Source organism: Mastigoproctus giganteus, chromosome 10 (genome assembly GCF_048544385.1).
Source record: "Mastigoproctus giganteus isolate SK-2022 chromosome 10, ASM4854438v1, whole genome shotgun sequence".
Classification (NCBI taxonomy): domain Eukaryota; kingdom Metazoa; phylum Arthropoda; class Arachnida; order Uropygi; family Thelyphonidae; genus Mastigoproctus; species Mastigoproctus giganteus.
Genome location: NC_143584.1, coordinates 149801427 through 149816436, shown reverse-complemented (window position 1 = coordinate 149816436; position 15010 = coordinate 149801427). Strand labels below are relative to the sequence as shown.

The window sequence follows — 15010 nt, the reverse complement described above, 5'->3', positions numbered from 1 at the left end:
GAGTGCCAGGAGGTTTAAAGAGCGCGATCTTGGCGAATATAGTGGCACAGAAAGAGAGAGGGGGGGGGGGTCGAATAACAACATAGGCCTTGATTGAAGAGGCTTTTAATAATTCTTTCAGTCTCCAACCAAATTCTAACTCAACCATTATATCATGGTGGATCAGATCAAAAGAGGAACAGATAATTCTCTGTTTCTTTCATAGATTAGCATTAGTGGGGGGCATATGATTCAAGAAAGCAAGCTCATACAGCATTAGTAAAAAAAAAAAACTTCCCATTTCACCCATTCATTCGCTCCAACAGTTTGTCCAGTTCTCCCTTGAGTTTATTTGAGCTATCAATTTCCACAACGACATACGGAAATTTGTTACAGCGATCAACTACCATCTGGCTAAAGGCAAGTTTCTGTACATCCATTCTACAACCCTCTTTCTTCAATTTGAATTTATGCCCCATCAGGTGCGTAATCTGAGAAAGGATCCCATCAGCATTGAGCTTGCTCAAACTATTCAAGGCCTTATACACTTCAATCAGATCACCTCGCAAGTGCCTAGTCTCCACACACTGCAATTTGCAGAGCTTTTCTTGGTAACAGCAACCCTTTGTTCCATTCACCAATCTCGTTGCCTTTTTCTGTACTCGTATAATTTAGGCTCATTGAGTACAATTTTGATATTCGTTTTCATCCAATTTGATTATTATGAATACTAGTAATCTGGTTCTCTCCAATGTCCTGTCCTGTTATGTTTGCAAATACTACGCTGGTTCAAAGAGGTGAGCGCTGGATTTTAGGTGGCTCTTAGTCTCCTGATATGTATGAAGCATATTTTCGAAAACCTAGGGGCGACCAAGATAGCCACGGGTATTTCACTTCTGCAAAAGAAGTAAAACCATTTTCTGGATTCCAAAAACAATTTTACCCTGTTCCAAGCGTCTGTGATTGCTAAATAGATTATGTTCTCGTATTCTTTCTATCGTATTCATTCCTTATGAATATAAACAGAAAAGTTTTAAAAAATATGATGAGAAGATTGGCTAATAACGAATATGATGAGGTGTTTTTGTGTTAGGATTCAGTCAGCAATAAGAGAAAGACCGTTGTTCGGTTTTTGGGAAAATAAGAAATGCGAAGAAACAAGTACCAATTTTAAGAAGCAACGTCCATCATATGTATGACAGAGGTTCTTCCGAAGCTTTCGAGTGGAGTGGATTGGAGTGCAGTGGCTGGTACATTTTTTTCATTAAAAGCAACCCTTTTCGCGTGGTACAAAGCAAAGAAGTGTGTCGTGAATTGCCATTAAGAGGCTACGAGACCCGACTGCTTCCTTAGGAGGGCGGCAGCTTTGACCCACACTAAGTAACGTTCATTGGCTGCTTTTTAATCCCCTTAAGCGGTCATTTTTCTTGCATATGATGGCAGCGGGGGAGGAAGGGGGGGATACATTTTTCGGGTACTCATTTTTCGTTCTCTATTCGCGTTTAATTTTGTCCGTCTGACGTCAGGACAAGATATGTGGATGGAACAGAAAGGCAGCGTTCATTAAATAACAAAGTTGCGAGTGGCCACAGACATCCTCTCATAATGTTGCTGTCGGCTATTGGGACAGGAAATGTCTTTTGATAAGCCGACATCACGTCAAACAAACGTGCCGGATTCGGATTTTTTTTTTCTTTTTCATGTCCACTTAACTCTGAGATATCTTAAAGGGACGTTTTAATTTTCTTAAATGTTATCTCAAGAATAGAGGAATGGCGAAAAGCACGAATCGGCTTCTTGTTTGAAGTGGGGAGTCCAATAAACAAACGTTGTTTGTTTAAAACGAAAGAAAGAAGAAATAACTTCTTTTTTTTTTACCCTTTCTTGTGGCCATCGTGGGAACAAAGGGTTAGTGTCATGTATGCGACACTTCAAGGCACTGCTGAGTTAAGAAAAGCAAGCGTAAGCAACATTACCAAGTCGGGCATTGAGGGTGAAGTTTTTTGCCGGGAACTTCGACATACAACTAACTGCCGTGTTAGTATTAATGCGATGCCCTTGAAAGTGGCAGGGGCTCTCTTTTTAACGATGTTTTTCATTGAGCAGTTTTCTGTTAACCATATTAAGATTGGCAGCCCTCGTAGTGAAGTCCCAATTTCCACACTGGACAATATTTAACCTTAATCGGAATTTACCCCGAAGCTACGATAAAAGTTGGGCAGATCTTAAACGTTTACCACTTTCGGTCCATTTAAACGAGAGCAGCGTGTCTCGAAATCGAGAGAGAAAGAAGAAAAAACGAAAATTATAGCTTGTCACGCAGAATCTGTCCAAATCTGTGTTCCACATCTTGCCATTATGAAGTTTTTCCCACGTTCCTGGATTATGAGGTCAATTAGCGAAAGGAATTGGGTGGAGAATTGTTTCAGCGTATGTGACGTGAACTCGTTTCCTGCTGCAGACAAACATCTTTGAAACTTTATAGTGGACAGTGGCAAAGATATCAGTTACTTTCCGTGGGAAAGGTTATCGGAACCTTACCTGAAATAGCGCGAGACACGGGTTTTTCTCAACGTGGCTAATTGCTTATGAGCAGATAATCGCGCAGTCACCTGGTTTCCCGTGGCAATATTAGGGCTCGTGGAGAGATGGCATGTGACTTAAAAGTAGCACGGAAATGACTGCAGGCTGCAATGAAAATTATGGGAATTATCCCAACCTGACTGTAGTTAGACGGTTTTTATTTGTGGCAGTGTTGAAGCGGATGGATAAATCTAAAGAGATTGTGGGAGAACTTGATTCCATTGACCGAGAATCTCTCTAAGGACCCTACTCGTAATAGAAAAATCTCACTTGGTTATGAAGTATCATGAAGTCTAAACTCACTTGGTTTTCTTTATTGGTTTGGACTCATCTGAAGTCCAAAGATGTAAAAAGACGTAGTAGTGATGAAGATGGTAATGGTTTATTAGACTGTGCTCAAATTAGAGGAGATCGGCAATTTAAAGGTAGATATTTATGGAATAAAGTTTCATGGTGAAACGAAGAGTCTAGCGGGAGGCAATTCTTCATTGATTCTTATGCTACGATTCTTAAGAAGAAATGAAAGGGCTATCAATATATATGGTAGTCTTACAAGTTGTTAAAAGTCCCATTGGTAAACAAATCGAGGGGGAAGTAGCAGCTTTTTGTGCTTTTAGTGACTTATGGGGCTGCTATTTGAGAGGAGGGGTAAGTTGGTTGCTTAGAGTCCGTTAAACACAAAGGCTGTGAGGAATCCGTATGTTATCGATCTGTTTATTGCTTTTTATCTCAGGGAATTCGGGATTTTTGGAGGGAATAAACCATGCAATCCCTTCCCTAACTCGGCCATGTTGTGGGGAGGGATGGGGGAATCGAGAAAAGTTTTTCCTGTCGAAGCGGGATTCGAATGCAGGCCTTTACCACAGAGTGTGGAAGAGTATCGTGTATCCATGCAGATGTATCAGTTGCTATTATTTATAACTAGGACACGTAGCGCAACTTCGAATTATGCTGTCCAGGATATGTGCTGTAGTTGGAAAGGCTCTTGCTGACCTAGTCGCTAAAATAGCCTTAAAATATTTCAGTAAGAAAAATTTCCATAGCACAATGTGTAGAGGAAAATTATGTCTAAATCGTAATATGGCACATGGTTATAATTGAGAATACACGAATTCATCCTTCTCTAGGAAATATGAAAATCGAGATGCAATTATTCGAAAAAAAAAATGGCAGGTGGATTTTTGTTTTTATTCCATATAGACTTGGTAAATTTTAAAGTCGGATTGTTTGTTTCGGACTTGAAAATATCTCTGGACATACACTCCCATACATTAGCCTCCCCTTTAGTCTTCAGGTGACTTGGCGCATTATGGTCTTAGCTGCCAATGCGCCATAAAAATTCAAATCAAATCAAACAAAATTTAGTCTTCAGAACAGGCTTGAACTCAAGGTATAGAAAGGGTGTCTAAGGGACGCTGGTCCACGTTCGCACAATTTCTTCTCACAGTTGTTGCAAATTGGATTGTGGCGGATCTCTAATCCAAAGAGCTCATTCCATCCACCTCAAATGGTCAACTGGATTTATAACCAGTGACTGGGGAAGTCACCGCAGTAGTCTGAATCCACTTTCATGTTCCTGTAACCAGTTACTTACAATTCCAGTCTTCTCTACTAATAATGAGTCTATGCCCAATGTGCACCACCAAAACATTCGCCACCCCACCACGCTTGGCAAGGTGGGTCCATGGATTCGTGCTATTTTCCCTCCTCACATCAATTCACCATCAATATGAAATCACAAGAATTGGGGTGCGTAAGACCAGGCAGCAATTTTCCAACCCTCCACTGTACCGTACCCCATCCGTGACGCGTTGCTGATTTAGAAATGCCTCTTCCGTTACCATTGTTGTATGGGTTGTTGACTGTAACCTTTTTGCTACCCTGCCTGCCCAAGTCTTTCAGCCTCCGATGTCCTCTTGCATCAAAGAGCAGTTTCCCACCACGGGATCGCCGTTGGCTATTGGAACAATCTCGATACACCCGAGGGGTCGTACGCAAAAACCCCAGCAGGGCTTCCAAAAAGAGATATAACAGCAGGGTTCTGGAGCCAACTACCATGCCACCTTCAAAATCACTTGAAATCTTTCGCCTTGCCCATTCTCGCACTGAATCACACAGTATCTGCCCGCCTGCTTTCTACCGCATGGTATGAACACGTAATGCTCTTACTGAAGGATTGCTTCATTTGAAAAGAAAGTAGTTGTACCTAATAAAGTGACCACTTCGTGTAGTTGTTGGTTTTGAGATTTTGATAGAGCCGTTGCTTTCTGAATATGTTTAATAGGGCTTAAATAATAGTTTTGATTTTAATTCGATAAACAATTTGAAGTTACGTGGTGGCCTAGACATGGTGGCCTGTCTCCGAACTGCAAGAATGGCAATTTAAAAGGTCAACTGTGTAATCTTAAGTTTTTGTTTAACTTTATTAGTTTTCATTTAAATTGAACTTTTAGTTTATCTTCATGAATAAAAGAAATTACTCCGATCCTTTAAAGCATCGGCGATTATGCAGATGGGCTTCGACTCAGACAGCTTCCATTAGATGATGTTTGCAAAATGATTCAAGTGGTTTCATCTGGTTGCCTGATTTGTATTCTATAAATCTTGACTCACTCTAGAGCCATAAAGTCCATCTCCTCTGTGGCGTATAATGGCTGGTGCAGTGCCTAGTCCATTAAAAGAAATTGGGACCATTATAATGTGCATTGAACTCTTAATACGGTTTGTTCCCCAAAACAACCGTATTACTCCTAAAACCACAAAGCTAATCTTACGGATGCTAACTCTTAACAAACACAAAAGGGAACGGAAGTGCCCGAGACAACTTCCGTCAGATCCTGAGGTGTACGTGGCAGAGAGAGAGAGAGAGAGAGAGAGAGAATATGAGGTGGGCTGTTTGAATGTTCAGATTAACTAAAACAAACCTTGCAATTCAAATCCCTGATGACGGAATATTCAATTATTCTTGAAACGTCAGCAGCAAGAATGTTGGTTTAATTTTTGTTTTTTTTTTGTATGAGCGTAATATCACCACGTTTTAAATGATTATTGTCCATTTTACTTCACTCGGGACAACTACATCCCTCTACTGGGACCCTGTACTAGTTATAGACTTTCTGAAGCGAAAAAAAAAACGTAATGGTGTTGTTTATGACACACATTTCGCTAAAATAGCAATTGCGATCCACATCCCTTTAATTATTGTACGGTCCCGAGCGGGTCGAATCCCTACATGTACGATCGTAAGTCACGCTAGTCACTTTCACGTGGGAAATGCCTCTGACACATCCCCGAACTCGCTGACTGGTTATGCTAGTCACGTGGGAAACGTCTCTGATAAATTCCCTGTATTATATCTTCCCCCCCACCTTGTTAGAGAGTCTATTGTTCGCGCAGGCGCCATGTATTGTTGATTCTCGAGAACAGATTGGTACTTTGTAATGGTTTCTAGAAGGACAGAAGCATGGGATACGTTCTGCCACTTAGAAAATACAATGTCCGATTCCAATTATCTTACTCAACTAGTCGAGGGAACCAGTTGTGTGTCCTGCTTCGGAATTTTTCGATTTATACGTTGGAGGGCGCGCTAGTCACTTTTTTTTTTTTTTTTTTTATTTATTTATCGTTTGGTTTTAGATTACCCAAAAGATAGATAAATATCCAAATTGATGGTCAAAGATCATTACCATTCAACGAGATTTTTCAAAGACACACGCAATCATGAAGACAGAGTCCAGATGGAAATATTTGAACAAACTAAGAATGAAAACTGTTTTATTAGCGAGTCTCCCAGTCGCTCCGGATGCATACCCCATCAGTACTTGGGTGACCTATATCTTCTCTTCAGTGAGGCGTAACTTTATACACGGGCATGTAGGGTCACCCGTCTTTTTATCACCTCTACCCTACCCTCTGATACATGCGACTCTAATATAGGTCATGTCACTAGTATTAGCGTGTCCCCTCACACTCGCTTTTGCCATCTGGATTATTTACAACGAGCCACTTAAGGAACTGTATTCTTACGATATTCCAATCTTAAATATCCTTTCAACAGAAAATAATGGTTGCCACGTTCTCAAATATTGTTTCATGGTAGTTTGTCAGTGTATGATGTCAAAAAAGTTCCTCATATCCATATCATGAGCAAAAAGCCTTAGTTCCATTTCCTTCTGGTTGGGAGGACTTTATGGATTTGTCAGACTTTGGCTGAGTTAGACAGTCTCAGTTTAGGGATGAAAAACCATAAAATCCTTGCCAGAGATTTTATGGTTTTTCATCCCTAAAAACGAACACATACTGCTTCATCATGGCCTTATTTCTTTCCGTGTTTCTTACGAAACAACTCAACTCGTAGGCAGTTTTCTATAAGAGGCCAAAACGCCTTGGAATAGTGGGTGCAAAGTACGCAAATCTCAAGGAAGTGGGGGATGAATCATAGCGTGGATCCATTTGCAAGACGCTGAGAGATGTTACTGTGTACTTTTCACCACTTTTTCGGCTCATTACCACGTTCACACACTCCTCAAAAGTTTTTTCTAGGAAGTAAACGTCGTGACTAATGTCAAGAGCGCATAAACTCCCCCTCGACTCATTTTCATTGCAGCTGGTTTGCGGTCAAGACTACCGTGTAAAAGGCTGAGCCGTTTCCTGTGTTTTTATGACAAGGCCCATGACCTTCTCTACGAAACGATCCAGTTATCAACAGAAGCTAAGATTTCTTCGCAGTATCCATGCAAAGAGTGATGCGAGCTCTTAATATAGCCGTTGTAGATGGCGCCCAAGTCAAATTACTGCGCTAAACTGTGTCAAACGAAGACAAACAGTCTTTATCTATACAGTATTTGAATAAATAAAGACTATTCTGTCGCGGTATTTATACAGTAATCTCTATAGCGCGGATACGCGCAAAAATAAATCAAACAAGAGGAAGAAACATGTGTTTAACATGTGCTTCATTTACAGCAACGTTTTAACTTGGTCTACTTATTCCATGTCCGACTGTACAATATTATCTTTTGATAGAAAGCCGAGTTGGTTCCATGACTATCCATCTGACACTTTTACAATCCTCTGTTTCGTTTCCACTGATTCCAATTCCCGTTTTGCAATGTACAATCAACACTGCAACCAAGGGAAGGCAAGTTGTAGATCCCAGATCATCTTTTGTCTTCAATTATATGTCTTTTGAGTAAAGTCCATCTAAGGCGTATTGCAAATTGCAGGTTCGAGTCGACAGATAGACACTTCGTTGTCAGATGTAGAAGATTATGCAACTGACCAGCTTCATTTTCTTCTTGCCAGTGGTTTCAAACTGAGGATGGCAAAAGTGACCCTTGAGAGTTTAATCTTCGCATGTGGCCAAATTTCCCACATAAAAGTGCCAGTCAGGTACAACCAAAGAACCAACAGCAACCAACTTTGATTAAGCTTCCCACCTTAGCGGTTTTAAATAGCACGTGACTATACGTCCCTACTCTGGGATGAGAAATGTCTGCAAAGAGAGAGATAAAGAGACCAAGACATTAGAGAAGCAACTAATAAGCAAATCTGAATAAGACCGCCCGAAACTCCGCCTTCTTTATTTCATTACCAGGATCTGAAACCACTCCCAGCAGGCCAAACTGCACAGAGACGCGGCTGGTATTTCTGTCAACCTTCTCCCCCCCCCTCAACCCCCCCTTCAAACCGGCGCTCACGTGGAAGGACAACAACCGTCCGGCGTTCATACCCTGCCAGTGATCTTCCGCGTGCAGTCGGCAACACCCGCTTTTAGCAGCTAGGTGACGCCACTGTTTCTGGCAAGTCGAGCAAAGGCCAGGCTAGTTCTCTCAGTGCCAGAGTTGTTCGACGTCTAGTGAAGCAGCCCCGCCACGCCACAGTCATCAGCGTTCCTCGGTGGGAACGTGTGTGCGCGCGCGAGGGTCTTTTAAGCGACCTACAATGCCCGCCATTGTAGCGGCGAGTGAACTGTGCCTTTCCCAGTGTACACCACTTATCGGACGAACCACTTGAGTTCAATTCGTAGCAATCCAAACCCTCGTCCGTCTTCATGAGCTAAATCCATTGGCGTTGGACGCCGTCACTGCTAGCGAGAGCAGTTACATCAAGACGCGGCCGGAAGTTGTGCTCGTCGCTGTAGTGAAATCCCACCATGCGTGTAGGACAGTACTTGGTGGCCAACACAAGACTTTCTTCTTCTTCCTTGTGTGTACGTTATGTGCCGATGATGATCTGGGCTTTTCTCTTCTGTCTTCCCCATGTGAAAGGTAAGTGCGCTACTATTTCATTCGTACGTTGCTCAATGATGACGATTAGTTTGTACTAGTCATCTTAGTGCAGAAGGTCAAAGGTTAGACGAATATCCCTGTTTAGAAAAGCTGGCAAGGATGGACGTTTGATAGATGAATGAAAGACCGTAGTTTATATATCGCTGTCATCAATACATTCCTTAAAAATAATTCCAATTAATTTTTTAAATCATCTTCTACCTCTCCGAGTGACAATTTTTTATAGAATTTATAACGTTCTATTGAAGGACCTTGTTGGGTTGTGTTGAAGGACCTTAGTTGCATCGGCAGCTAAGGCCATGTTGCTTTGCGTGTTCTGAGATCTGTTGATTTTGTTTTCTGGATGAAAAACCAGAGTTTTCTGAAGGATAAAAAAAAAACATGCTACCTTTATCTGAGGCCGACTAAATCGGCCACGTTGTGAATAAGGCTCAAAAAAACTCTTCCCGTTATCCACGGGATTCGATCTCGGGTCTTTTCCGCCCGGTGTGGGGAGGACGGCGATTCTATAAACTGTGCTATCCACGAGGGCAATTTATAACGTATCAAATCGTTCAAAAATTTCAAAAACCAGAAAGGCTCCCTGGATTCTTTTTACAAAAGCTTCAGATAAAGTAAAAATATCCTGAAGTTCATCTCTCTCTCTCTGTTGGAACAACTACTTGGTCTCTGATTATCGATTTTATAACTGGCCATCTGTAGCTTTGAAAAATATTCGACAATCAGTCATATGGGGTTCATTTCTTTAAGTAGTTTCAATTTCGTTTTATTTACAAAGTGGGCGGTTGTGCAATACCTATTTCACAGTAGTTTCGTTTTTTGAAAACTTTAACCTCATCTCGCATCAGTGTTTCTTTAAATATCATGCATGAAAAGAGTTCGGAATGATGTCCCAGTCATTGCGCACAACTTCACGTGAAGAAGTTCCATCGGAGTGAGTGTTAACCTAAATGGAGAAGCTGGTTTCTCGTGTCAGACTCGCACTTCAGTCTTAACTCTGTATGGACACATTCTGTACCTCCCACTATAGACAGCAGTGTCTTATTGTAGTATCTAGTAAAACTGGCAATCTTGTCTAGTCCACTTGGGATAAAAAAGTTGGAATTTTGGATTGTTGTCAAAGTCGAGTTCTCCTAAGAGAACTGTAAACAACCCGCAGAATTCGAGTGTAAACTTCGCTGTTCCAAGATAGAATAAACAAAAAAAAAGGCCATTATATAAGAAGGACCTAAAATGAACTATTATAAGAAGGTTCCATTGGACGAACTACGAATAACTGTTTTCAGATTGAAAAATCATTTTGCTGTTGTTTGAAAATGTTTAAACCAAATGGACGCTAAGTCCATTAAAATCACGTGGTCAGCGAGTTGGATCATTAAGTTAGTTAATGCTGGCGTTGATGATTTATACAAGATCCCGTGAATCTTGTATAGTTTTATGTCCATCGGCCACGGATATAAAACTATAAATTTTTTATTTAAAGTCGAAGCCAGAAGTCTTGATCAAGGGAACTTCCGGCTTGATTTGAAATAAAATATGAATTTCTCCTGATATATTTAGTGATTAGTTGAACTGGAAGATAATATGTAAGATGGGATGGCCTTATTCACTCTGCTTTTTCATCTTTCCCGAGCCCTGATCGAGGCACCTTGAAAGATCCTTAATTCTCTCATGATTCTGCCCGTCGTAATTTAGGACCCAACCGCTATGAACAATAGCAAGTACGCAGTGTACCCTGACTTTTAAGATCCATAAAGCTGTTTCGAGGGGTAACGTCTATTCGCCATGCCATCAACGTCCCATCTTCATAATGCAGGCATTCTTCTGTCCTCGTTATAACAGTAGGAAAGTTAGCGTTCACTGACGTGAGCCTTTGACCGCTCCTGACGTCCCGAAGAGGGTTGCGTGCACACTTCTTAGCAGCGCCCTCGCTCCGCTGTAGACAAAAGTAGCCGAGGGCTCTGTCTGGGACGTCTGATGCACTAGCTGTCTGTTCAGAGATTTTTTCTTCTTCTTTTCCTTTCCATCGCTGTCTCTTCACCTGTTTCACAGGCCACCAGAAGGCAGTATCTTTTGTTTCCCACTTCGCCAAGTCCGTTCTGGCCGTGCAGTAATTAGCGAGTCTCTGAATAGGCCAACCCTTTGATGCAGTTGACGGTGATTTGCACCTTTCATCTTCTACTTCCCAGAAATGCTCGCAGTCCGGACTTGCTCTCTTACTGTAGTCTTTTTTCAGGGCTGTAAACAATGCTGAAGTCCCTACAAGAAATAATTGAGTTCTCCGACTTTCCCTAGAAATGGATGGACATTTCTTTTTCTTTTTTGGCCTGCATGACAGCTTCCATTAGATATTATAATCACCAGGATGCATCTGGATTAATAAAATGCCTCAAACTAATTAATAAAGATAGAAAGAAAAACAAAGAATGACTTTTATATAATCATCTTGGCTCTTTGAATTGGGAATATAGGCAGCCATTTATTTTTATTATTTTTTTTTTGTAAATTCCGTGGACATGATAGAAACACAAGGGATAGAAAAGATCGATAGGCAAAGGAAAAAACAGAAGATAAAACTGCCAACCAGATATAAAAATATAATACGGACTAGATGGAAACAGAAGACAATACAGTTAGAATTGTTAAACTAGTTGATAGTTGGACTACAACTTATGTGGGCATTTACAGAAGTTGAAGTCCAATTATCAGGTTGTAATTCTCGGCAAATGCCAGAGAAAAAGGCTGTTCCAGAGAATATACTTAGAAGGGATAAATGAAGAGGAAGATTTAGGTCGGCGAGTTGAGTTGAATTGCAATGGATGGTCCATCCAAATCAATCCAAATACGTCTTCGGATTGGTTTGGAAGGAGGTGGACTACAGATGCTAATTGAGAAGAAGTGTCCATGGACAGATATTTAGAAAAGGCATGCAGCAGATTGTAAAGGTCTGTTTGACAGGGACTTGAGTGAGAGAGAAATAATATTCTTGCGATATAACTGCTTTTAAACTCCTTTGACTTAAGTGGTCGAGCTGGACTATAAACAGAAACTTTATTATTTATTTATTAAATAATATTCAATTTCTTTGTAGGGAATTCACATTTTGTCTGGAACCATGTTTATTATTCAAGGGAAAGAACACGGAATTTGGTTGTTACATTAGGGTTTCAGGAACATTAGCGACTAAGACCATATTGCTTTGTATATATTGTCCGTAAATTGTGTGTTCTGTGGTCGATTTTCATTTTTGAGGAAGAAAAACCCGAGTTCAGGGAAGAGAAACCATGCTACCCTCACCCGAGAACGACTTACTCAGCCACGTTGTGAAAAAGGCCCATAATTCCTCCGGTCATCGAGGGCTTGAACTCAGGTGTTTTACACCTAGTGAGAAGAGGTCGGCAATTTTACCTGCTGTGCTACGCACGAGGGTGACACAGCATTGAGATTAAGATCAGTACTTGTTTCCAATCTTAGAAATAGGCTGGATATAGGCAGTTTCTACACATGCCTGGGACTTTATTCCAATTTCATTTTCATTTGTTGATTGGCGGACCCCAGGGTTCCCCCCCCCCATTAGCCGGACATTATTCCGATAGAATAGGAGGAAGTAAATAAGGCTATATAATAAAGTTAATTTTGGAGAACGGTTCTGAGAACAGCCGAAGAAATGTCAGCTTGGCATGGAGACTTGCTGGAATTGAGATTATTCAGAGTTCTGAATAATCTAGATTCCCATGTCCTAAAGTCCAATGCTAGTAAATTTATTTTATCTTTAGTGACGCAGTAGACCCATCGAGATGGAAAATCATGAAGATGGTAGACGTTGCAATCATCAGCTTCAGCCAATCAAATAAGCCCATCTGCCATTTGGAAAAGGGGAAAATTTGGAGGTTTAAAAATAGAAGAATTGTGACTACGTACACTGTATTTGTGAGGTGAATCAAGAAGTTTGAGAATTTTTTTTATAGATGGCTTTGTTCCATAGGTCGACTATCAATGATTCATTGAGGTAAAAGTTAAGAAAGACAATTAGATAACAATGCACAATAGGGATGTCTTGTATACACAGAGTCATCGTAAAATTACATTTATAGAACATTAATTGACAGAGAAATTCAACTAGCACAAGACCAGCGACATACCCAACGTTCCATCGTTGTTTCGTGCAAAAGACTTACGTGCATTAGGGATTTATCAACGGTCGCTGTCCGCATTCAATTACCTCACTCTCAACTGCTTCCTCGACCATTATACACACGCGAGCTTAGTTGGGCAACACTTGCATCTCCATGGATCTTTCTGATTTACTATTGTTTACTTAGAAACTTTTCCTCGCCTGTTCACAATCACTAACGATGCTCCGGCTAATGGTTCCAGCCTTGTGCATGCCCCACTTTTATGACATCGTTAAGCTAACGTACTCAAACCGACTTCTTCCTCCCCCCTTTCACCTTAAATCTTCTGGCTGTTAGTTGTAAAGCGTTCCAAACAGTCTGAAATATAGACATCCAGGGATTCTCTAATCTTTGGTGACTACTGACAATAAAACTCTTTCGATAATATGTTCCTAATTCTTACCCTAAAGCCACGCGATCGTAGTTTTTGATTCGAATTTCTTTTAATCTTTTCTTGCCCTCCCGCACGTTGAGAAAACTCCAGTGTTTACTCAATGATCAAATCAGAACACTTTTTTTTTTTTTTTACCAACAAAAGAACAACTCTTAAAGCAATAACATTGAGGAAGATTTAATTTAAATCAATATTTACTCGTCTGTCCCAAATACGCAACAATCGTTTAAATCTTCCTCAATCGACTTCTTCAGCATCATGGCTTCCATCTGTCGGCTGTTGATCCATACAGCGTTTAGTAATTTTATATGGAATATAATTTTTCAGAGAAGCGTCACCCCAATTGTAGCTGCAATTCATTAAATATTTGCATAACTAGTAAAAGAAAAACAAAACTGACTGTATTTCTTCCGCTTTTATAATCTTTATCTATCGCCAAAAGCAATCAAGTCTTTTCTGGATTCGTTTGTGATTTTTAAAGTTTCTGTTATTCTTCGGAAACTTGCGCCATAAAATAATACGCGCATTTTATAGTTCATTGCCCCTGATGACATCGTTTACGTGTAAAATTGCATAGTTTGATTTTGTAAAGACACTCCTGGATTTTGTATTTGGTTCTGTCATTAATGGTTCCAGCCCAAGCGCTGATAATATCCACGTCATAGTTGCGTCCCAGAGGGCACTGGAAATTATTCTTTTCCCTCTCGTCATGACGAATTCTAATCCCCTCAAGACGGGGGGGGAAGGGGTGAGAAATGACCCTGTATACTTCTATTGTCGTTTCCATAATACAAAAATGACTTAATTGCTCTGTTGCTCACTCGTGGCGCTTCCCAAGTGGAATTTCCATATTCGTTTGGAGCTGTGTTGGAAACGGATACTGGAGTTGTCTGGCTGTCCTTGATTCGTATTCATCTCCTTGGTCTCGGGTACGTGTGGGCAATGATGTGACCAATATAGGGGGATTGTGCGGGGGAGTTGTGTGCTTGGAAATGCGTAACGAACTGATAACTGTTCCGGTAGGTTGCACTTTAAATAACACGGAACTACGGATATTGAGAAGACCTAGTTTGTCTTTACCTGCTGCTGTCATGGTGAGTGCCCAGGCACAATCTACTCTATCATACCCGGCTGCATCTTCTCTGAACACCACCCTTAACTATACTGTGAGACAAACAGTTAAGGTATGCTTTTGGGACTTTTGGGACTGCAGGTTACAATTCTAGAAGATGGGATTCAATGTCTAGGACAAGCTACTTAAGTTAGGTCTAATTTCTGTTTTAACTGCTCGATTTCAGAATGATTTGCCAAGCTTACAGACAAGGATCTTCTGGAACAATTTGAATGCCAGTGAAGGATGTTCCTGCATTATATAACGCAGAGATACACAGTTGTCTGTTAACAGACGCCTTTGAAGTGTGTTGGCTGGAGAGAACAGACACATTTCACCTCGTACGTGAACTTTTTTCTTAGTTGAAATCTTGCCAGATGTTTAAGTGCATCTTTGTCTCTGTACCCCAATGATCACAGTGTTCCCATTGTCAAATGATTTCAGAACAGAGGAGAATAATTGACCGCGTGAAAGAAAC

General features: G+C 40.8%; 1 protein-coding gene across 1 annotated transcript in view; it reads left to right on the top strand.

Annotated features, from left to right (window-relative positions):
- The first annotated feature begins 8423 nt into the window (after positions 1-8423).
- LOC150079363 (BMP and activin membrane-bound inhibitor homolog) overlaps positions 8424-15010 on the top strand; it is a 36320-nt gene continuing 29733 nt past the window's right edge. Inside the window, exon 1 of the mRNA XM_090382540.1 lies at positions 8424-8831. Coding sequence (XP_090238666.1) covers positions 8717-8831 — 115 coding nt within the window. The 5' untranslated portion in view covers positions 8424-8716. The remainder of the gene's footprint in view (positions 8832-15010) is intronic.